General features: G+C 43.7%; 1 protein-coding gene across 3 annotated transcripts in view; it reads right to left on the reverse strand.

Moving 5' to 3' along the window:
• gusb (glucuronidase beta) overlaps positions 1 to 10,638 on the reverse strand; it is a 36,131-nt gene extending 25,493 nt beyond the window's left edge. For 2 of the 3 annotated variants that reach the window (XM_033046161.1, XM_033046162.1), the window contains exons 1-9: positions 10,418 to 10,638; positions 8,370 to 8,560; positions 6,815 to 6,996; positions 6,219 to 6,361; positions 4,389 to 4,582; positions 3,307 to 3,459; positions 2,205 to 2,383; positions 802 to 948; positions 616 to 700 (exon numbers count right to left, since the gene is read on the reverse strand). In XM_033046161.1, coding sequence (XP_032902052.1) covers positions 616 to 700; positions 802 to 948; positions 2,205 to 2,383; positions 3,307 to 3,459; positions 4,389 to 4,582; positions 6,219 to 6,361; positions 6,815 to 6,996; positions 8,370 to 8,560; positions 10,418 to 10,619 — 1,476 coding nt within the window. In that variant the 5' untranslated portion in view covers positions 10,620 to 10,638. Of the gene's footprint in view, positions 1 to 615; positions 701 to 801; positions 949 to 2,204; positions 2,384 to 3,306; positions 3,460 to 4,388; positions 4,583 to 6,218; positions 6,362 to 6,814; positions 6,997 to 8,369; positions 8,561 to 10,415 lie in introns of all 3 variants that reach the window. The other variant, XM_033046159.1, reaches the window with a different exon arrangement.
• Between the last annotated feature and the right edge of the window lie 13,058 nt (positions 10,639 to 23,696).

Consider the following 23,696-nt stretch of genomic DNA (forward strand, 5'->3'; position numbering starts at 1 on the left):
AATTCTCTATTCATTTCAAGAGTATTCCTCTTATCTGGAACATTGGACGCAACAATTTTGTAAGAGCTCAAAACGTAACCATTTGAACATTCCTTGTTAACTTAAGGATTACACAGTAATCAAGCTGCTGCTCACTCAGTTCCAGGCATGGCATTTAGCACAAATTATAAAAATGCAGATAGACACAAAATGCTGGAGTAACTCAGCGGGGGCAGGCAGCATCTCTGGATGGGTGACGTTTCGGGTCGAGACCCTTTTTCAGACTGATATCAAGGGAATGGGCGGTACAGAGATAAAATGTAGTCGGAGACGATAAGACTGGTCGGAGAACTGGGAAGGGGGAGCGGATGGAGAGAGAGGGAAAGCAAGAGCTACTTAAAGTTAGTGAAGTCAATGTTCATACCGCTGGGGTGTAAGCTGCCCAAGTGAAATATGAGGTGCTGTTCCTCCAATTTGCGCTGGGCCTCACTCTGACAGTGGAGGAGGATTTATAAACATTTATAAAATTGCGGTCTGGTCACAGGGTCCGACGTGAAAGAAATTAAACACGTTTTACTCTTGTGTATTGGACCTTTACAAATGTAGAACATTGAATGGACTTAATTTTCTACTCACACCTTTGTCAGTCTCGTAGTCAGTGTCTGTTACAAAGGTGACAGGTCTGGTTGGATCCATAGCTTTTGTTGATGCAATTAAAGTTCTGTTTTTAAAGAACAATATAAAGATCGTTTAAACATATGGCTAGATTTCACACAAAAAACGATTTAGTAATTAAGAGCACATGATCATCTCAGTACTTACTTGAAGTAGTGGTCTGCTTGAGGTAACGCAGATGCAGGTTCATTAGCTACGGACCACATTACCACCGAGGGCCTGTTTTTATCTCTATGCACCAACTCTTTCATTACAGCTAAATGATGAGCGAGGGATTTATTGCCAAAGCTCAGGCTAAAAGAAAGCAAATAAGAGGTTAGCATTAAGCTTTGGACGTATGAAATATCGATTATGAGAAAGGCTAGGTTTTATATTGCATGACAGTTAGTGCGGCAGGAACTGCAGATTCTGCCTTAAACCAAAGATATCATGTTTTATATTGTTATATACTGCTCAATTGTGGTCTAACTATAAGAAAAAGAGTATGCAGAGGCTCAAGGTAGCATACAATGATGCAATGAGGTTGCTGCTTCGTGTCCCTAGGTGACATAGTGCCAGTCAATTGTTTGTGTCCACTAGAGTGCCAACCTGTGAGGCACTCTTAAGACAGCTGATGTTTAGTTTTATGTGTCGCCTGGACAAGTCAGAGAACCACATAATTCAAGCCCTAGTCAGCCCTCTGTAAAGCTGCTATAGATTCACTTCTAGGCTAAGATGGCATTGGTGCAATAGCTTGTATATCTTTTAGGCTAATATGCAATTTTTAATGTATTTTTGTATCTCCTTATACTGTATGTTGTGTTATATGGACCTGTGTCTGAAATAAAGCTTTAATTAATAATAATTTGTGTCTTCACATTATTTCATGTGGCTTGCCATATTCAATGATACTAAAGGATTACTTTCCAGATTAATTATTTTCAATGAGAATGCGACATATTTTAGCCGCCATCTCATGTTTTCGCTCAGAGACGGGGGGAAAAAAGCTTTCAAAATTGATGGGGAAAGAATAAAATGATCAGGTTTGGCCCTTAAGATGAAATGTGATTATTGACTTTGCAGTTACCAATGTGCCAAACTACCCATCTTCTCTCGCTGCTCCCTATCTGTGATTCTTCCTGCTCCTTTATCATCGTTACGTTCTTGTGCATCTTTCATTCATTCGTTCTATATCTCTCTACATCACCGTCTATATCTCTCATTTCCCTGTCCGTCACTCAGTCTGCCGAAGAGTCTTTCGACCCCGAAACGTCACCTATTCCTTTTCTCCAGAGATGCTGTCTGGCCCGCTGAGTTACTCCAGCTTTTTGCGCCTCTCTTCCATTTAAAGCAAATGCGGATTCTTTTCAACTTAAATGCAACGGGATCACGAACATAACATAATTAACTATGGCTCCCCGATTGCATGCATTCAATTAATTGTATACATTTTACAACAGTTCCTTTTCAGATGATATGAGATTAACAGCGAACAGAATATTCTTACCGCAGTGGAGCATCTCATGAGAATTTTACCAGACTGTTTTGTAAAGTTTAAGAAATGTTCTTACGGATTTTTGATGCCCACGCCTGGACACTCATCAATGACCACAATCCCATACTTGTCACACAAATCCATAATTTCCTCTGCATATGGATAATGGCTCGTACGAAATGAATTTGCTCCCAGCCATCGAAGAAGGTTAAAGTCCTTGATAATCACTGACCAGTCAAGGCCTTTTCCTCGCATCTAGTGGTGGTGGTGGTGATTAATGAAGGTTTCGTACAAGTCAAGCTCGCAAAACATTATTCTACGTTACTCCGCAAACCCGATGATTGATGTACACAATTAGATAAACTTCCCTTTAATGGCAATTCTGCTTCTGGTAACTTCTCCAGTTTTAGGATTTACACCCCCCCCCCGTCTTCAAAAGAGTCTCAGGCAACTAAATAAATTATTTAGGAATCATAATTCCCAAGGTCACATACACAACGATCAATCACTCATCAGAGAGGCCATAGCCTGAGAATAAATGGACGTACCCCTTTAGAAAGATGAGGAGGAATTTATTTAGTCAGAGGGTGGCGAATCTGTGGAATTCATTGCCACAGACGGCTGTGGAGGCCAAGTATTTTTACGGCGGAGATTGACAGATTCTTGATTAGTAAGGATGTCAAGGGTCATGGGGAGAAGGCAGGAGATTGGGGTTGAGAGGGAAAGATAGATGAGCCATGATTGAATGGCGGAATAGACTTGATGGGCTGAATGGCCTCATCCTGCTCTTGTGACTAATGAAATTATTTAGCTGTAATGCAGAAATAGGATCAAAACAATGTTTAACTGCAAAAGGAAGTTAGACAGCAACAGAAACAAATAATTATCCAATTGCAAATCTAAAATGCAGATAAAGACTAGCTCCATACGCCGATAGTTACAATTATGTGAACGTTTTTATCATAATGTTAAATGTTACCTTGGGTGTAAATTTATTAAATGGGTGCATTTTACATCGGCATGGTTTTTAATTTTTGCTGTCAGCAATGTTTGTTGAAATAGAAATAAAATAGTTTATGACCAAACTGAAAACGTAAAATCGCATGTAATGCCACAAGACGGTAAAGGCAAAACAGAAAAGATACAAACAATATGAATAGGCAGATACTCATACTCACATCTGAATCTTCATGCTTATTTACTCCATGGAAATAGAATGGCTTTCCATTGATAAGGAACTGGGTCTTGGTAACTTGGACCTTGCGAATTCCAACTGGTAAAGTATAAAAATCTTCATACAGAGTGTTATCATTTTTGCTCTTCATATGTACCTAGGTAAAAAATGTTTATCATTTATTAAATATTAGGTTGATAGATCCAAATTTTAAGTTATACTACAATCGGTAGTTTACAGAATAAAACCAAATAACATTCAGAATTTTGTATTGTTGACAGGACCTGGTGCTGCTTCAGCAATGATAGCTCATCTGTATGAAAAGATGTGGGAGAAAAATTACAGAATATGGTCTTAATAAATGTGGAAACTAATGATACGTTAACCAATTTTGCTGTTAGCCCAAAACCTGAGCAACCGTGCTACAAGTTACATTCAGAAGTAAGCAAATAATTAACTATTTCTCTGTAAAATTAAGATAGGATATGAATGATAACATCCACATGCTGTTAAACTGCATTAAAACGGTTCAAATTGCTCTACAAACCAAAATAATGTATGATGGAATAAGCCCCAATTGCTTGAAATTGCCAGTTCAAGAGTTAAGGGTGCATGTTTGTAATATGCACCGGATATGAACTGGAAAACTAGAACAATGAGGTTAAGTCAAGTGGTAAAGAAAGAACTGCAGATGCTGGAAAAAAATTGAAGGTAGACAAAAAAATGCTAGAGAAACTCAGCGGGTGAGGCAGCATCTATGGAGAAAAGGAATTGGCGACGTTTCGGGTCGAGAATTCAGACTGATGTCGGGGGGTGGCGGGAAAAAGAAAGAAGATGCGGAGACAGTAGGCTTTGTGGGAGAGCTGGGAAGAAGGATGGGGAAGGTGGGAGAAAGCAAGGGCTATCTGAAATTAGGAGTATGGTGAGGTACAATGTTTATTGTCGTGTGTACAGGTATTGTGAGGTACAGGACAATGAAAATCCTTGCTTGCTGTAGGGAAGAACTCTCTCACCAATGTTAAATGTAGAGATCATTAGACCAATTTATTTTTACACAGTGAGTCCCGAAAATATTGCAAACCTTACCTCAAGGTTGTAAAGGTACCCAGGATTCTCGTGCATCAGGTATGGCCACCACAGGTTAGGATCAAGTAGTTTAAGTTCTCCAAATGGAGGTCCATCGATGATAGAAGCAACAACTTGCCCTCTGTGATCACGCAACGTTAGTGACAGTGTAAAATGTGTGCTTCCACTTATGGACACTTTGTAATTTATAAATCCTAGAGGAAAAGCAGGTACAGTTACTGAAAATCAGAGTGAAAGCTATTTCTTTGGAGTCTTAAACTGTAACAAATGTCAATGAAAAGTCGCACCACAACATGTTCTTGTCAAGGGTAGACACAAAATGCTTGAGTAACTCAGCGGAACAGGCAGCATCCCTGGAGAGAAGGAATGGGTGACATTTCAGGGCAAGACCCTTCTTCAGACTGATGTCAGGGTTAGTGGGCAGGATAAAGATAGAATGTAGTCAGAGACAGTAAGACTGGTGGGAGTACTGGGAAGGGGGAGGGGATGGAGAGAAGTTTTTGAAGTTAGAGAAGTCTTTGAAGTTGGAGAAGTCAATGTTCATCCGGCCGGGGGTGTAAGCTACCCAAGCGAAATATGAGCTGCTGTTCCTCAATGGGCCTCACATGTTCTTGTCAAATATATGGCAACAATGTCAGTAGGTAATTTTCTTTACGGTAGCCTTTCATTTTTTAATATCAGATATTTGATGCTAATAGGAGCAGGTAGAAAATGTACTTGATAGGTTTGCAGTTAATGCCAGATAAAGTCAAATCATGGCCAGCATTCTCTATTCACAGAAAACAGGTAAATCCAATCCAGTTCATTCAATTGGCACAGCTGTTAGAGATGCTGCCTCATAGCGCCAGAGACCCGGGTTCAATCGTACCCTCGGGTGCTGTCTGTGTGGAGTTTGCACATTTGCGGGTTTCCTCAGCGTGCTCTGGTTTCCTCCCACATCCCAAGGACGTGCGGGTTTGTAGAACAATTGGTCTCTGTAAATTTTCCAAGAGTGTAGGGAGTGGATGAGAATGTGGGGGAACATAGAATAATGGGAGCTAGTGTGATCAATGGTCAGTGTGGACTCAGTGGGCCTGTTTCAATGTTGTATCTCTAAACTCTAATACCCACCCAATCTGCATCTTTTCTATCAGAGGAGAGTCATATGCAGGTTCTCCCCACCTTATGCGCCGCCCATACATACGGACGAGCATTTGGGAGATTGGAGCGATGGATTAGTGGCTGCTGCAGGCATCTTCTATCGTGTGGGAACTCAGTTCATGGTCACATTTCCTACTTGTGAACTGTTCTGGTTGCAAGTAGTTCTTAGGAACAGAACCTTGCCGTAACCCGAGGAGAACATGGACTAGTTTCACAATCTATAACTCGAGGTCAATCTACCCAGCACCAGAATATGACTGCAGGACTATCTTGCACCATCTCCAGCTGCTTCATATATACCTGCTTTGATACAGCGAGGAGCCAATTGGCCCAAAGTGTCTATATTGATCCTCGGAGTGCTTTCCCACCCTCATTACCTGTAAACTAAACACTATCACATGCCCATCAACCTCCACTCTGTCCCGTCCTTACCTAATGTACAGTAGCCAGTTAACCTACCATGGCATCTTTGGGATGTGGGAGGAAATTAGAGAATTTGGCGGAAACCCATGCAGACACACAGAGAACATTCAAACTGACAGCGGAACTGAGCTAAGGATCAAACTCACTGTAGAAGTTCACGGGGGTAGTTTTTTTGTGTGCAATTATGCTTGACAATAAATGCCAACCTTACCAGTGATGCCCAAAACACACAATTATTTTTTCTTTTTTTAAAGTTTAATCATCTACCTGTAACACCCACGACGTCTGTTACAACCGTTACATCTTCTATGTAGACATTCGGTGTGGTGTATAGTAGAACTGGCCTGTGAATCCCAGCATAATTGAAGAAATCAAATTGGATGATCTGCACAAAATAACCACGAGGATACCTAAAGGTAAAATAATGCAGATGGTAAATGAAAAGCATAAGACCGTGTTTCGTCACTCTTATCTTCTGGCTCACGATACCAAAATAAACACAAAGCACCGTAAAAATATTAAATGCTAGAAATACTGAGCAGGTCAGCCAGTATCCGTGGAAGGAGAAATAGTTGGTGGAAAGAGTAGGTGATAATAAATGACCTTTGAGTTAATGATTCAGATCTTGGGAAAGAGTTCTGATAAAGGACCTGGGACCAAAAATATTAACCATCTTCCTTTACAGAGATGCTGCCTGACACGCTTAGCATTTACAGCCTGTTCTGTAATTTTAGTCATAAGCCAGAAATGAATTACTCCCAACATGACCAAAAACCACATCCAGTTTATTATTCCAGAACACAGAGGAAAGAAAAATCCTCATTACTATCAATTACTTAATTATGTATTTTAGTTAGTCTCACCTTTTTGTATCCGTCATGTATTCAATTTTGCCTGGAGGTAAAGTATAAGGCGTAAGTGTGTTGTTTACTGCGATAGTGATTCTGTGCTGAAGAGATGGACTACTCTGAATAATTTTAGTGATGTCAGCTTCAAAAGGAAGATGGCCCCCTTCGTGGAAGGCAACCTGAATACCATTCACCCACTGCAAAAAGACAGAGCCTCGTTAATCACATTGCTGTAAAATATTTCATTTTGCAACCATCTAAATGAACTGAACTAATGAATACCCAAAACGCCAATCGGGCATCAGGGTGGCACAGCAATAGAGTTGCCGCCTTACAGTGCCAGAGACCATGGTTCGATCCTGACTTAGATGGCTTGTTTGTACAGTTCTCCTTGTGGTACGTTCTCCCCGTGACCTGCGTGGGTTTTCTCCGAGATCTTCGGTTTTCTCCCACACTCCAAAACCGTACAGGTTTGTAGGTTAATTGGCTTGGTATAAATGTAAAATTGTTCCTAGTGTGCATAGAATAGTGTTAATGTGTGGGGATCGCTGGTCGCTGCGGACTTGGTGGGGCCGAAGGGCCTGTTTCCATGCTGTATCTCTAAACTAAACCTGAATATTGATTGCGAAATACTTTTGAATGCACGTCTATTCCTCTGGGCTTAGTGAAATCTTTAGTTAAAAGACTAGTGCAGCATAAGTGTTTTAACTAAAGATTTCACTAAGCCTAGAGGAATAGACAAGTGCATTCAAAAGTATTTCGCAAAACATGAAAGGAGGAGGATTTACTAAACTCTATTATTGCTAACCATCGCTGTACAAAACATAGCTACTAATTCAATGTTTTCAGAAATTAGAGAATGGTGGAGGCTTTAGGGGCTGTGTAGAAGTCTCCTGCTTCCCAAGCGAATGAGACAATACCCTCGCTATGGTACGACTGTTCAGAAGCCTGGCAACAGTGGGGAAGCCGAGTCCGGTGGCACGGGCTTTCAAGCTTCTCTAACTAAAATCCCCAATTTTAATGCTGAAAATGTGAAGTGTTACATTTTTTGTAGTAAGAATTGGAATGGGCAAAGTAAAGCGCGGAGGGACATTAGATGTGAAGATACACCAGAAAGGCTGAGATTGCTCTCCTGAGAAAAGATATCTGGAGAGATTGAGGCTGGGACCCCTACAATTTCCTCAGCAAACTTAATTATCCACTAAATCATCTATACCATCTTATGTGCGATTATCTGCAAATTACTGAATCTACATGTTACAAAACTGATTTTTAAAAAGATACTTGCATTGAAAATTGAACAAATGCTATAAATTAACTGTTCTAAAAAAAAGATACTTAAGTAATTCTCTCTAAGAGACCAAGAATGCATATATAATGTGTATTGGTAAAGCTTTCAAGACTCAAACTTCAAAACACCTGTACTTGCACCAATCATTTATCATCACCTAAATGTCCATAATTTCATGGTATTGTTTGCTTTATCCATTGAATCGAATTTTAATTCTTACTTACGTTAATAATAAATTTCCAAATGTAAGCATTATATAGAATAATTAGGAATACTTACAACAACTGCGAAATAATGGGCACTTCCAACATAGAGGACCACTCTCTTCCCAGCTTCTGGGGAGATCCAACATCTAGGCACCCACACTTCATTCTCATACCACACCCAGCCGATGAAATTCTTCAGATTGGGATCTTGTGTGATGTCATTGTAGCTTGCTGGAACGGGCATGTCGATCACCGGCCCAGTCTAAGAAAAAAACTTAGAGATACAGGTGCGGAAACATCGAGTTCACCCCGACCATCAGTCACCCGTACACTAGTTCTATGCCCTACACACGAGGGGCAATTTGAAGAAGCCAATTAACCTACAAACCTGCATGTCTTTGGACTGTGGGAGGAAACTGGAGCATTCTGAAAAAAGCACGCGGTCATAGGGAGAACGTACAAACTCCGCACAGACAGCGCCCATGGTCAGGATCATCCCGGGACCCTGGCACTGAGTCATCAGCTCAACAAGCTGAGCCACTGTGCCCCCCATTTCTTCCTGCATGATTAAAATGACTACCATGGTACATTTTGCATTGTTCACACCCAGGTTAATCCCTATGGTCAAGGGAGGCACAAAGCAAGTTTAACAGTTGGTAAACATGGCTACAATATTTAGCCTGACATTCTAGCGAAGTGCTAAATGATTGATAAAACATCCAAAAAACTGCCTTTCAGTTGAAATATTAAACTGAAACTCTTCCTTTTGCTCAAAGAATATTTACAGATCATCATGTGCATTCTCCATATGTTTTCACTCCATATTTACCCTCCCAGCTACTCACAACAGAGTATTTGATCATTTATCATATTGCGAATGAAGAAATCATAAGTTTCACTGCTGTTTCCTACATTCCAACAGCTTCCCTTCAAGGTGTTTTATTGATGACAAAATGTTTTACAATCTCTCAAATAATGGAAGTTGCTACATAAAATGAAAGTTATTGCTTTAATGCATTGCACAATTGCATAGGATTACCACCAGAGCTTTTGCAGGCATATTGACACTAGGATTTCTTCACTGGGGGATGGTTGCAACATCACATTTTCAGGAAAGATAATCTCAAGGGGGAAGTTGCAATATTACCCGTCTCAACTAAAATTCTTGTCTTGCCCAAGAGATTGGGGGAGGGGGGATGTTGGGGGTTTCATGGATGCTAGAGAAGAAACTAAGGGCACTAGAGAGAAGGAGGTGGGTGTGAGAGAGCGATGGAGCAGGACAACACTGGATTAACTACCCTCACATCCTACGATACAGCTTTATTTAACTCGGAGGGAAATTGGTCTGCCACCAGTCAAAAGATACAGTAACAAGGCATTGACGTGCATTATAATAATAATAATAATGAAATTTAAGTGACAGTTATTGCACAGCACATATGTAATATTGCACAAGCATTAAATTAAATAATCGAGTGGAAAGGTCCAGCATGAGGGATGTGCATAGATCGGGAGTGTCGGGGGGGGGGGGGGGGGGGGGGGGGGGGGGGGGGGGGGGCAGTCGACCCCATGACAGAAGGGGGAGGAGTTGTACAGTCTGATAGCCACAGGGAAAAAGGTTCTCCTGTGGCATTTCCTCACTACTCCTTCCATCCTCCAATCCTTGCTCATTCTTTCCACACCCCCTTCCCGACTACGTGCCCCTCAGCCCAAAGCCATTAGCCACTCACTCCCCACCCCCTCCCCCCACCACACCCCAACACACTCACACCCCTCACACCACGCCCCCCCAATCCACACTACCGACCTCGTTCCCTACCCATCCCTCAGAAACCACAAACCGAAACCCAGCCACGCGTCAACACACACCCCCCAAACCCCCCTCAACCACTCTCTCCTCCCCCCCACCCCCCACGCACCCACCACCCGAGGCCTCACCCCCACCTCCCCTCACCCCCCATCGCCACCCCACCCCAGGCTCACCCCCACCCCAGGACCCCCACCCCCCCCCTCACCCCCCCACCCAGGCCTCACCCCCCACCCAGGCCTCACCCCACCACCCCCCCCACACCCTCACCCAGGCCTCACCCCCCCACCCCGGCCCCCACCCCAGGCCTCACTCTGCAGCGCCGCTGAACCACTTCTCCTCGAAGCCCTGCTCCCTGCTGGGGGAGCGATCGGCCCGGAAGCTCCACAGGCCGCCCAGTTGCTTCAGCTCTCGGGACGCGCTGTCCCGGGGACTGAGGGCGGCGGCGGTCGAGGCGAGGAGGAGGAGGGAGAGCGGGAGCGGGAGCGGCGACACCGAGCATCTCCCCGCCGCCATGATGCCGTCACATGATGACCCCCCCGTCACATGACCCCGAGTCCGGTTGTGGGACGTCCCGTATCAGGATGTCCTGGGTGTGGGGGTGTGTCCCGTCTCAATATATGTCCCATGTGGGGATATGTCCCATGTGGGGATGTCCAGCCTCAGGATGTCCCATGTGGGGATGTCCACTCTCAGGATGTCCAGTCTCAGGATGTCCCGTGTGGGGATATGTCCCATGTGGAGATGTCCACTCTCAGAATGTCCCATGTGGGGATGTCCATTCTCAGGTTGTCCAGTCTCAGGATGTCCCGTGTGGGGATATGTCCCATGTGGAGATGTCCACTCTCAGGATGTCCCATGTGGGGATGTCCACTCTCAGGATGTCCAGTCTCAGGATGTCCCATGTGGGGATGTGTCCCATTTGGAGATGTCCACTCTCAGAATGTCCCATGTGGGGATGTCCATTCTCAGAATGTCTCATCTCAGGATGTCCCATGTGGGGATGTCCATTCTCAGGATGTCCAGTCTCAGGATGTCCCGTGTGGGGATATGTCCCATGTGGAGATGTCCACTCTCAGAATGTCCCATGTGGGGATGTCCATTCTCAGGTTGTCCAGTCTCAGGATGTCCCGTGTGGGGATATGTCCCATGTGGAGATGTCCACTCTCAGAATGTCCCATGTGGGGATGTCCATTCTCAGGATGTCCAGTCTCAGGATGTGTCCCATGTGGGGATGCCCCGTCTCAGAATGTCTCATCTCAGGATGTCCCATGTGGGGATGTGTCCCATTTGGAGATGTCCACTCTCATGATGTCCCATCTCATGATTCTCCGTATCAATAACCAGTGGCAGGATGTGTATGAAGGAACTGCAGATACTGGTTTAATCCAAAGATAGACACAAAAAGCTGGAGTAAGGCTGGACTCACCGAGGTAGATAGTAGTTGCTCTCCAGTTGTTGATAGGATGGTTCAGTTGCCTGATAGGCAGCTGAACCATCGCAAGTAGCAACACGACATATAGTAAACAATGTTTTATTCTTAATTGTTTACTGTATGTCGTGTTGTTACTTGCGAGTGGAGTATCAAGGCAAATTCCTTGTATGTCTACATACTTGGCCAATAAACTTAAAACATATTCACTTATTCAACATGAACAGCTGGGAAGGAATAGATGACGTTTTGGGTCAAGACAGGGGAGATTAGCTGTCTCTGACTCTGTCCCTGAATATGGTCCAAACGCAGGCAGTGGGACTGGTGTAGATGGGACATGTTGGTCGGTGTGGGCAAGTTGGGTCGAGTGATACAGCATGGAAACAGGCCCTTCGACCCAACTTGCCCACACCGACCAACATGTTCCATCTACACCAGTCCCACTGCCTGCGTTTGGACCATATACCAGAGTCAGGGACAGCTAATCTCCCCTGTCTTGACCCAAAACGTCTTTGATCGGACTTTGCTGGCTATATCTTGCATTAAACGTTATTCCCTTATCATGTATCTGTACACTGTGGATGGCTCGATTGTAATCATGTGTAATCTTTCCGCTGACTGTTTAGAACACAACAAAAAGTTGTCACTATACCTCGGTACACCTTGACAATAAACTAAACTAAATTAAACATATCCCTCTGAACCTGTCCTACCAGTGTACCTGTCTAAATGTTTCTTAAAAGTTGCGATAGTTCTTGCCTATGGACATGGTCATGTAATAGAACTTTCACTATGCAATCACAAATAGCAGCTCAGGCAGCATCTGTGGAGAAAGTTTCACTTTCCATGTTAAAGGATGCAAAGTGCTGGAGTAACTCAGCAGGTCAGGCAGCATCTCTGGAGAACATGGATGTGACATTTCAGGTCGAGTCCCTCCTTCAGACAAAACATCACTTATTCAAGTAAATCCCTTTGATCCATCTAGGGGCTCTCATTTAGACTGCTTCATCGCTCTGGTTCCCCGTGGCCAGCAATGGATTGCTATTGGAGACAAAAGGAACTGACGATGCCGGAATCTTGAGCTAAACACTGAGTGCTGGAGGAACCCAGTGGGTCAGGTAGCATACCTTGAATGGAATGAACAGATGACATTTCAGATCAGGATCCTTCTTGAGACTTTGATAGGTGACGCTACTGTTCAGGACCGTTCTTCAGACGGATAGGCAACGATTCAGGTTGGGACCCTTCTTCAGTGGGTCCTCACCTGGAACGTCACCTATCCATTCCCTCTACAGTTGCTGCCTGACCCGCTGAGTTAACCCGGCACTTTGTGTTTTGTACTGGATTGCTGCTGTTTGGCCCAGTCGCTGACATAAGCTGAACTCTCAATCGTGTTGTATCCGGAACATGCTGAACTTCAAGCACTTGCATTCAGGAAGACATGAATGAACTGGATCCTGGCTGCTCACTCATTGGATAAGACTACGTGCTCTTCTGATACGGCCACAAGGAGCTTACTGCTATATTTTGGCAAATTGATTCAGAGGTTTAAGTTCCAAGAGAAGAACTGAGTAGAGACACAAAAACGGACATTGATGCAGGTACTTAGGAGGTCAGTCAGCAGATGCGGAAAGGGAAATAGTTCATATTTCAGGTTGAAAATTGCTGGCCAAAACATTAACTAAAGTCCAAATAAAAAACACAAGATCCGTTTTGATACAAACTGTAGAATGACGTGTTCACATCCTGTGCTGAAATTAGATATATGATAACAGAGAAACAAGGAACTGCAGATGCTGAAATCTTGAGCAAAACTCAAAGTGCTGGAGAAACCAAGTGGGTCAGACAGCATATGTGGAGAGAATGGACAGGCAACATTTTGGGGCAGGACGCTTCAACAAAGAACTGCAGATGCCGCTTCGCAAAAAAAAGACACAAAGTATTGGAGTAACTCGGCAGTTCAGGCAGCATCTCTGGAGAACATGAAGAGGTGATGTTTCTGTCTGGGACCCCTTCAGTCTACCAGTCTACTATCCGCTAATCAACCAGACTCCCCTCACCTGCATTCACATATCCCCTCCCTCTCAGTCCTTCCCCCCACCCTCGTCATCGTACTAGTTTCAGTGTCGTCCTGCTGAGTTTCACTGTTTGTATCTGCTCGTTATCACCTTCTCCACAGCCAACAATGGACCATTGTGGGCCCCACCTTTCCATGATCATGGTTGCTGGCTTCGATTTGTCAATAGACAATAGACAATAGGTGCAGGAGTAGGCAATTTTTATTCTGTACAACTGCAGAAGGACCTCTTTGCTCCTATACTCAACTCCTCTTGTTATGAAGGCCAACCTGCCATTTGCTTTCTTCACTGTCTGCTGTACCTGCATGCTTACTTTCATTGACTGATGGCCTTTTGCATACCATTTCCTTCATTGTTCTCTGTACCTTTCATATCCCTCCTTTCCATCCCCCCTGGATCTCAGTCTGAAGAAGGGGGTCTCGACCCTTTTCTCCACAGATGCAGCCTGACCCGCTGAGTGACCCCAGCACTTTGTGACATAGGCTACGGTGTTCTATTCGACGTCTTTGGAGACCAGCTTGAGATTGCTTTCACAAAGCATTTAGATGTATTGGTGAAAACATCACGGTGAAAACATTCCCTCGAGTGTTAATAACAGCACCAACAACAAAAAAAGAGTAGATTTAAACAATAATTAGAGAAACGGGGGTCCAATGACTCAAAACGTCCTCGGATTAGTGAAAGAAAAAGACGCAAAAGTGCTGGAGGAACTCAGCGGGTCAGGCAACATCTCTGGAGAACATGGATAGTTAGATGAGTAAGAAGGAACTGCAGATGCTGGTTTACACCAGAGAGAGAGATACAAAGTGCAAGAGTAACTCAGTGGGTCAGGCAGCATCTCCGGAGAACATGGATAGGATGAGGTAGACAAAAACGCTGGAGAAACTCAGCGAGTGAGGCAGCATCTATGGAGCGAAGGAAATAGGCAACGTTTCGGGTCGAAACCCTTCTTCAGACTCAACTTGATAGACCCGGGTGAAGTTCCGAGTGGGGAAGCCTTCTTCGTCGTGGTAAACCTTGTGTGTACATGAACCATTTAAACGGTAACTGTGGAGATCAGGACCTTACAAGAACGGTGTCCGATTTTGTTCCCCTTGAAATTGAGCGGTCCCGGGTTGAGCCCAGCAAATGTCTATTTCCATCTGGTCATCCTTTGACCCACAGCATTGGCTTCTGGCGAAAGACATTGTGAAGTGGTCAGATATTGTGATTTCTCGTCATAATCTGACTGGTTGACGTTCCTGCGGTTTTGCTACGCTACCTGCAGTCTGGACAAACTGGATAATGTGCACGGATTTCAGGGACGGGCTCTTGTTCTGTGCCATCTTTCTATCAAGTTTCATTATTTTAGCAAACGGGGAAGCGCGAATAGGTGAGTTGGTCACCTCTGCGTTGTTTTGGGGATTTTCTTTTTGTCGATTAGTAGTATGCTCTTTCAGCAAACGTTATGTGAATACAAATGAACGCCAAGATGTTTTTTCGGGCACGTTATTAATATATCAGTTCACATAGAGAAAGCAAGAGACACAAAGTGCTGGAGTAAACTCAGCGGGTCAGGCAGCATCTCTGGAGAACACGGATAGGTGACGTTTCTGGTCGGGATCCTTCTTCAGGCTGATCGGGACTCAGGGGGTGATTACAATCGAGCCATCCACAGTTTTACAGATACACGATAAAGGGAATAGCGTGAACAACATTTAGTGCAAGGTGAAGGGGAAAATTTTAATCTGAGGGGTAACTTTTTCACACAGAGGGTTGTGGGTGCATGGAACAAGCCGCTGGAGGAGGTAGTTGAGGCTCGGGACTATCCCAATGTTTATGAAACAGTTAGGCAGGTACATGGATAGGACAGGTTTGGAAGGTTATGGACCAAACGCTAGCAGGTGGGACATGTTGGCAAGTTGGGCCGAAGGGCCTGTTTCCATGCTGTATCACTCTATGACATATCAAGTTGGAAGATTTTGTATAGTTTAGTTTAGAGAAAAGTAAATTAAAGCCATCTTAATATGTTTCAATGAGATCAACTCTTATTCATGTGAACTCTTCAGAGGGGATTTTCAGTTCCTGCAATATATATTTCCACAAGATCAGCTCAAGCAATTTTCTGCATTCAAATTTGAGCACAATTATGATTTAAAAAAACCAGCTGCTCTTTGCTGATTATAGAAAGTAAAAGGTAATTGTTCCACCAACTCCTCAATCTATTTCACATTAATCGGTATATATCTTGTTGATAACCTTATTTTAGCCATTAGGCTATTAAACACTACAACCTCAAATAATCCCTGAACTACAATGGCTATTATTCTTATATTGCATTATTATTGTTTCTTTGTTTTTTATGTGTGCATGCCAGTGTGTGTGTGTATATATATGTACAGGTATTTGTGTATATGTGAGTATGTGTGTGTATATCTCATTTATTATATTGTTTACAGTGTACTATGTTTATATATTCTGTTGTGCTGCTGCAAGAATTTCATTATCCTATCTGGGACATATGACAGTAAAACACTCTACAATGCCAGAGACCCAGGTTCGATCCTGACCACGGGCACTATCTGTACGGAGTTTGTACGTTATCCCCGTAAAGGTTTCTAGGTGTAATTGGCTTCAGTAAAAATTGTAAATTGTCCCTAGTGTGTGTAGGATAGTGTTAGCGCATGGGGATGGCTGGTATCTCGAAACCAAACTAAACAAAACGAATCTACATGCAGTGTACATAGATACATAGAAAATAGGTGCAGGAGTAGGCCATTCGGCCCTTCGAGCCTGCACCGCCATTCAATATGATCATGGCTGATCATCCAACTCAGAAGGGCCTAACCCGTACCATCACCTATCCATGTTCTCCAGAGATGCTGCCTGACCCGTTGAGCTACTCCAGCACTTAGTACATCGAGCGTGCGGACTGACCGGATTTTGGACTTTGAATAATGACGCCAAAAATGGCGGAGCAAGTATTTGTAATGCATGCAAAAGTAATTTCACCGTACAGTTGCATATGTGACAATTAAGCCACTGTTGAACCATTGTGCGATTTTATTGTAGATTAACATGTTCTGTTGATAAAACAGTGTCATAGAGTCATAGAATGATGCAGCGTGGAAACAGGCCCTTCGGCCCAACTTGCCCACACTGGCCAACATGTACATTAGTTCCACCTGCCCGCGTTTGGTCGCTATCCCTCCAAACCTGTCCTATCCATGTACCTGTCTAACTGTTTCTTAAGGTATTGAATGTATTAAGTGTTGCAAATTTAAAACTATCTTTCCTTTCAGGATGCGGGTCAAGAGCGATTAGTGTACGAACAAGCCAGTCACGGATAGTGGGAGGTCGTAGTGCAGTGACAGGCGCATGGCCATGGCAAGTTAGCCTCCAAATGGCAATTGACAAAACGCATCTGTGTGGAGCAACGATCATCAATCAGAACTGGCTTTTATCAGCCGCTCACTGCTTTCCTCATAGCCGAGGATTAAAGTATGTTAAACAAACATTACTATTTTACTCTTACTGTTCACGTAGCCCACAGCTAACAGGGGAATATCGTTACTTTTTGGCATTTATTTAATTCATTTTCTCCCTCTCTTCCTATATCACCGTCTATATCTCTCGTTTCCCTTTCTCTCGAACCGCAGTCTGAAGAAGGGTCTCGACCCGAAACCTATTCATTTTCTCCAGAGTTGCTGTCTGACCCGCTGAATTACCCGAGCATTTTGTGTCAATCTTCGGTGTAAACCAGCATCTGCAATTCCTTCCGACACATTACTATTTTATTATTCCATACGAGACAATTGAACAGATTAAGTTCATAAGTCCTAGGAGCAGAATTAGGCCATTCGGCCCATCAAGACTACTCCGCCATTCAATCATGGCTGATCTATCTTTCCCACTCAACCCCATTCTCCTGCCTTCTCCCCATAACCCCTGACACCCGTACTAATCAAGTATCTATCAATCTCCGACTTAAAAATATCCATTGACTTGGCATTCCCAGCCATCTGTGGCAATGAATTCCACATATTCACCACTCTATAACTAAAATTTCCCTTCTAAAGGTAGGTCACTTTTTGTAGGCTATAGCCTCTGGTCCTAGACTCTCATACCAGTAGAAACATCCTCTCCACATTCACGCTATCCAGGCACTCTATTTATGTATTTGTTTTGTACATTTTTATTCAAAATGAACTTTGGGTCTATTTTCATCCAGCTACATAGCTCCCTTAAAACTTGCAGTTATCAGAACAAACTGTTCTCCCAGTGTCACTTTCACCATTAGCCCATTAACATCAGTTATAATTAGTTTAGAGAGTTAAGTTTAGAGGTACAGCGAGGAAACCGGCCCTTCGGCCCACCAAGTCCACTCCAACCATCGGTCACCCGTTCACTAGTTCTATCCGACACACCAGGGTCATTCTACAGAAGCACAATTAACTGACAAACCTGCACATCGTTGGGGTGTGGGAGGAACTGGATCACTCAGAGAAAACCCACGTACGTGGTCACAGGGAGAACATACAAACTCCTGAAAGACAGCGCCGGTAGTCAGGATCAAACCCGTGTCTCTGGCGCTGTGAGATAACAGCTCGACCGCCATTACTATTAATGCAAACTAAAATATAGATGTTTTTGAACAACCATTAATTGTGGTCATATCTATTATTAATTTGTGTTACAGTAGTGTTAGCGTGCGGGGATCGCCAGTCGGCACGGTGTAGGTGGGCCGAAGGGCCTGTTTCCGCGCTGTATCTCTAAGCTAAACTTAATTAGAGCCTCATTAGTGTGTATTTGACTTAATTGTGAACATATCCTCTCTTAATGTAAGTTACAACGGAGCCTCTATATTGGGTCTTTGACTTTCCTGGTAATTTGTGCAGTCAGTGGCCCTCTAGTCAGTTCTGGAAGCGACTTCCAGTTGTTATTTGACATTCATTTTCTTTTGTACCATCACAGTGTGAGGTCACTTTGGAGAGCTGTGATAGGGCTGCGGGAAATAGATAAGCCCGACAGATGGACGGTTACACGGAGAATAGAACAAATAATAGCACACGAGAATTTCCTGAACGGCAGAAACGATGTTGCGGTGCTTAAAGTGGACGATCCCATCGTATATGGAGACTACATCAGGCCAGCCTGTTTACCAACGCCTGGGAAATTCCAGAATGAGAAGTGGACCCACTGTCATGTTACAGGATGGGGACTTATGGAAGAAAATGGTAGTATTTTTATGAGTAATATTTGTAGCGAAGTGTCTTACAAGTTACTGGTTTTGCAGGGCCTTGCGCTAAATTAAACAGATTTTTGGTCAGGCTTTTAATTTCAGATCAGCTCATCTTGAAAACATGTCTCTTACACTTCACCCCTAACCCCCCCCCCCCCCACCCCCTTCCTAGTCTAGCACCTATTTCTCCCCTCCCCTTCCCTTCCATCTACAATCCTTCCTCTAGCTTCACAATTTGCAACTCTTCAATCCTTTTGTCTCACACCTTCTGTCTTTTTTTTAAATCTCTGGCCTTTGTCCACCATCTTGCCTATCAACCTCCCTCCCTCACATGTATATGATCCTCTTACCTGCCATGTCTTTATCTTGTACCTCCTCTCTTCCAGCTTTGTTCCACCACCCCTCAAAGCCAGTCTGAAGAAGGGTTCCCAACCCGAAACCATCCATGACACCTATCCATGTTGTCCAGAAATGCCGCCTGACCAGCTGAGTTACTCCAGACCTCGTGTCTTCACTTCAGAATAGCCGTGCCAGTCAATGTGAAACTAACTTTCTAGTTGAGACGAAACCATCTGCAGATGTTTAAGAAAGAACTGTCCCTGGGATGGCGGGACTGTCATATGAGGAAAGATTGAAAATACTAGGCTTGTATTCACTGGAGTTTAGAAGGATGAGGCGGAAATCTTATAGAAACATATAAAATTATAAAAAGACTGGACAAGCTAGATGCAGGAAAAATTTTCCCAATCTTGGGCGAGTCCAGAACCAGGGGCCACAGTCTTAGAATAAAGGGGAGGTCATTTAAGACTGAGGGGAGAAAAAAAAATTTCATCCAGAGGGTTGTGAATTTATGGAATTCCCTGCCACAGAGGGCAGTGGAGGCCAAATCACTGGATGGATTTAAGAAAGAGTTAGATAGAGCTCTAGGGGCTAGTGGAATCAAGGGGTATTGAGGAAAGACATTCTTGCCATAGAGGGAGTACAGAGAAGGTTCACCAGACTGATTCCTGGGATGTCAGGACTTTCATATGAAGAAAGACTGGATAGACTCGGTTTGTACTCGCTAGAATTTAGAAGATTGAGGGGGGATCTTATAGAAACGTACAAAATTCTTAAGGGGTTGGACAGGCTAGATGCAGGAAGATTGTTCCCAATGTTGGGGAAGTCCAGAACAAGGGGTCACAGTTTAAGGATAAAGGGGAAATCTTTTAGGACCGAGATGAGGAAAACTTTTTTCACACAGAGAGTGGTGAATCTGTGGATTCTCTCCCGCAGAAGGTAGTTGAGGCCAGTTCATTGGCTATATTTAAGTGGGAGTTAGATGTGGCCCTTGTGGCTAAAGGGATCAGGGGGTATGGAGAGAAGGCAGGTACAGGATACTGAGTTGGATGATCAGCCATGATCATATTGAATGGCGGTGCAGGCTCGAAGGACCGAATGGCCTACTCCTGCACCTATTTTCTATGTTTCTATGTTTCTATGATATGGGGAGAAGGCAGGCACGGGTTATTGATAGGGGACGATCAGCCATGATCACAATGAATGGCGGTGCTGGCTCGAAGGGCCGAATGGCTTCCTCCTGCACCTAGTTTCTATGTTTCTATGTAACTGCAGATACTGGAAAAATCGAAGTTGGACAAAAATGCTGGAGAAACTCAGCGGGTGAGGCAGCATCTATGGAGCAAAGGAATAGGTGACGTTTCGGGTCGAGACCATCTGCAGATCATCATTTCCAGTGGCATTTTCCAATTTTTAACTACTATTTGGCAAAATCAAAGAGGGAATATTTGTGCATGGTTATCAATGTAATTTACGTGTGGTCATACTACTGGTTTAAGGATGTGATTTATAATTCTTTCTGTTGTTGACAACATGATCGTGATGTCTGTCCCATTCAAGTGATCATTAAAATGTCTTAAAGTATAAGCATTTTGAAAAAATGTAAAAATGTAGTTGGCAAAGTATGTTTGTGATCAATTGAACATGTTTTGACTGCATTGATAATAACCTGTGGCCTTGACTAGATATTCAGCGTGTTGTGTAGCATTCGTATAAAAATGATGAGCTGTGGAATGCTATGTATCTGCTACTAGATTAACAGGCATTTCTTGTTAAAGAATTGACTCAATGTGAGGAAATATATTGTTGACTTAATACGAGGGAATATATTTTTGACTACTTCTCAGATATAAAGGAAATAATCCAAAGAGTGTCATTTATTGAACCAATGTTTGTTTAAAGTCTTCTGAGAGCATTCTGAGAAAAAGGTCTCCAAATGTTACATAATTCAATCATTAAAGGCACAAGCAATAAGTGAGACACTGCGTTAGTGATCTTCTTGCTTTGGTGACTTATGAATTTCGTTGGATAGAGATGGAAGAAAATGCTACTGGTGCTTCCTCAGATGGGTCTTAAGGTCATGCAGAAATTGTGCAAATTCATCACTAAGGTCTTGGAACGTCTGTCCCTCAATCTTGATTTGTATTGAATTAGTAAATCGTCCTTGTGGTGGCAGTAGCAATACTCTTCAGTTCATATTCACAAATTATAGCAGCAGAATTAGGCCATTCGGCCCATCAAGGGCGGCGCGGTGGCGCGGCGGTAGAGTTGCTGCCTTACAACACCAGAGACCCGGGTTCAATTCCGTACGGAGTTTCTACGTTCTTCCCGTGACCTGCGCGGGTTTCCTCCGGGAAGTTCCGGTTTCCTTCCACACTCCAAAGATATGCAGGTTTGTAGGTTAATTGGTTTGATATAAATGTAAATTGTCCCTAGTGTGTGTAGGATAGTTAGTGTGCAGGGATCGTTGGTTGGCATGGACTCGATGGGACGAAGGGCCTGGTTCCGTGCTGTATCTCTAAACTAAACTAAGGTGACAGTCTACTCCACCCTTCAGTCACGGCTGATCTATCTTTCTCTCAACCCCATTCTCCTGCCTTCTCCCATATAACCCCTGACACCCGTACTAATCAAGAATCTGTAAATCTCTGCCTTAAAAATATCCATACTCTTACTCATCTTGGCTTGGAAGAAGGTGATTGATCCCACATTTGATGGTTGGTGACCCATAATGAAGATGCACAGAAAATCAGTAAATACCAGAAACACGCAGCGGGTCAGGCAGCAACTATAGGAAGAGTTAATGCTTCAGGTAATAAACCCATGATTAGCACTTTGCATTTTCATTTCTATTTTCCAGCATTAATTTTTTATTTACTGTAGATAATGGGTTACTGGTAAGGATGGACTGGGCTTGATTCTAATGCACCCCCTTGTAAATAAACTAGCAGCACTCTAGGTTCAATAGACAATAGACAATAGGTGCAGGAGTAGGCCCTTCGAACCAGCACCGCCAATCCAATATGATCATGGCTGGTCATCCACAATCAGTACCCCGTTCCTGACTTCTCCCCCTATCCCCTGACTCCGCTATCTTTAAGAGCTCTATCTAACTCTCTCTTGAAAGCATCCAGAGAATTGGCACCCACTGTCTTCTGAGGCAGAGAATTCCACAGATTCACAACTCTCTGGGTGAAAAAGTTTTTCCTCATCTCTGTTCTAAATGGCCTAACCCCTTATTCTTATCATTGATGATGTGCATGAAACACGTGACCGATTGGTGCCCAAGGTATGATACCAAGGAATTCAGGAGAGAACGGAGGACGTATTTGGTAACATCCTTTCACTGCCTTTAATCATTGCCTATCGTGGCTGGAGATCCACTTAGACATTGTTTCCCGAACAAGTGTTGTCTGGAAATCTTTGCTTGCAGCTCTGGACAGGTTCAGCACTGCTGTCCCTCCAGTGCGCTGTCCCATGGTGAAATACCGTGGTTCTGTGCTCTGAATAAGTCTGAAGAAGGGTCTCGACCCGAAACGTCACCCATTCCTTCTCTCCAGAGATGCTGCCTGACCCGCTGAGTTATTATCCCTGTAAATGAAGTTACGAAGTTTAACAACTCAAGGAGTAGCAGTCACTTATGCCCCTGTCCCACTTAGGAAACCTGAACGGAAACCTCTGGAGTCTTTGCGCCCCACCCAAGGTCTTACCTTCCACTACCTGCAACCTCCGGCAACCACCTGCAACCTCCGGCAACCACCTGCAACCTCCGGCAACCACCTTCAACTAGCATTGCAACCAGCTTCGACTAAAAAATTACCGATTTTTAAAACGGCAACCTATTTTTAGTCGCGGCCAGTTTTGAATATTTTGAAATAATCGCCGGAACATTGAAGAAGTGGAAACCACTTTCGACCATTAGGGAGACTGACAAAAACCTCCGGGAACCGCACGGAAACCTTGGGTGGGGCGCAAAGTCCCCAGAGGTTTCCGTTCAGGTTTCCTAAGTGGGACAGGGGCATAACTGTCAAAACTTCACTGCCTTCCCATCAGTGTCTGCAACCTAGCCTGGTGTTGGGTGAATGAACAATACACATTGCATGCTGTGAGCAAATTCAGCCTTTGAAAGAGCCTCTCTGAATAATTCCCAACATTAAGGAATTTCTATGGAATAATATTCGAGGCCCAACTTGTTTTATACAACCTTTCCTAAATTTCCTTCTTGCAACAAAGGCCAATTTAATGAATTCTCCATCTATTCCACCTTTGAGTAACGTAAGCCTGTTTGATTCTAAGAATGGCAACTGGGTAGAGATAGTTCATCTTACTGTGTAGGAAGGAATTGCAGATGCTGGTTTAAAACCGAAGATAAGACACAAAATGCTGGAGTAACTCAGCGGGGACAGGCAGCATCTCTGGAGAGAAGGAATGGGTGACGTTTCGGGTCTCTCCAGAGATGCTGCCTGTCCCGCTGAGTTACTCCAGCATTTAGTGTCTATCTTAAGTTCATCTTGCTAATGGGT

The sequence above is a fragment of the Amblyraja radiata genome, chromosome 28 (genome assembly GCF_010909765.2).
Source record: "Amblyraja radiata isolate CabotCenter1 chromosome 28, sAmbRad1.1.pri, whole genome shotgun sequence".
Taxonomy (NCBI): domain Eukaryota; kingdom Metazoa; phylum Chordata; class Chondrichthyes; order Rajiformes; family Rajidae; genus Amblyraja; species Amblyraja radiata.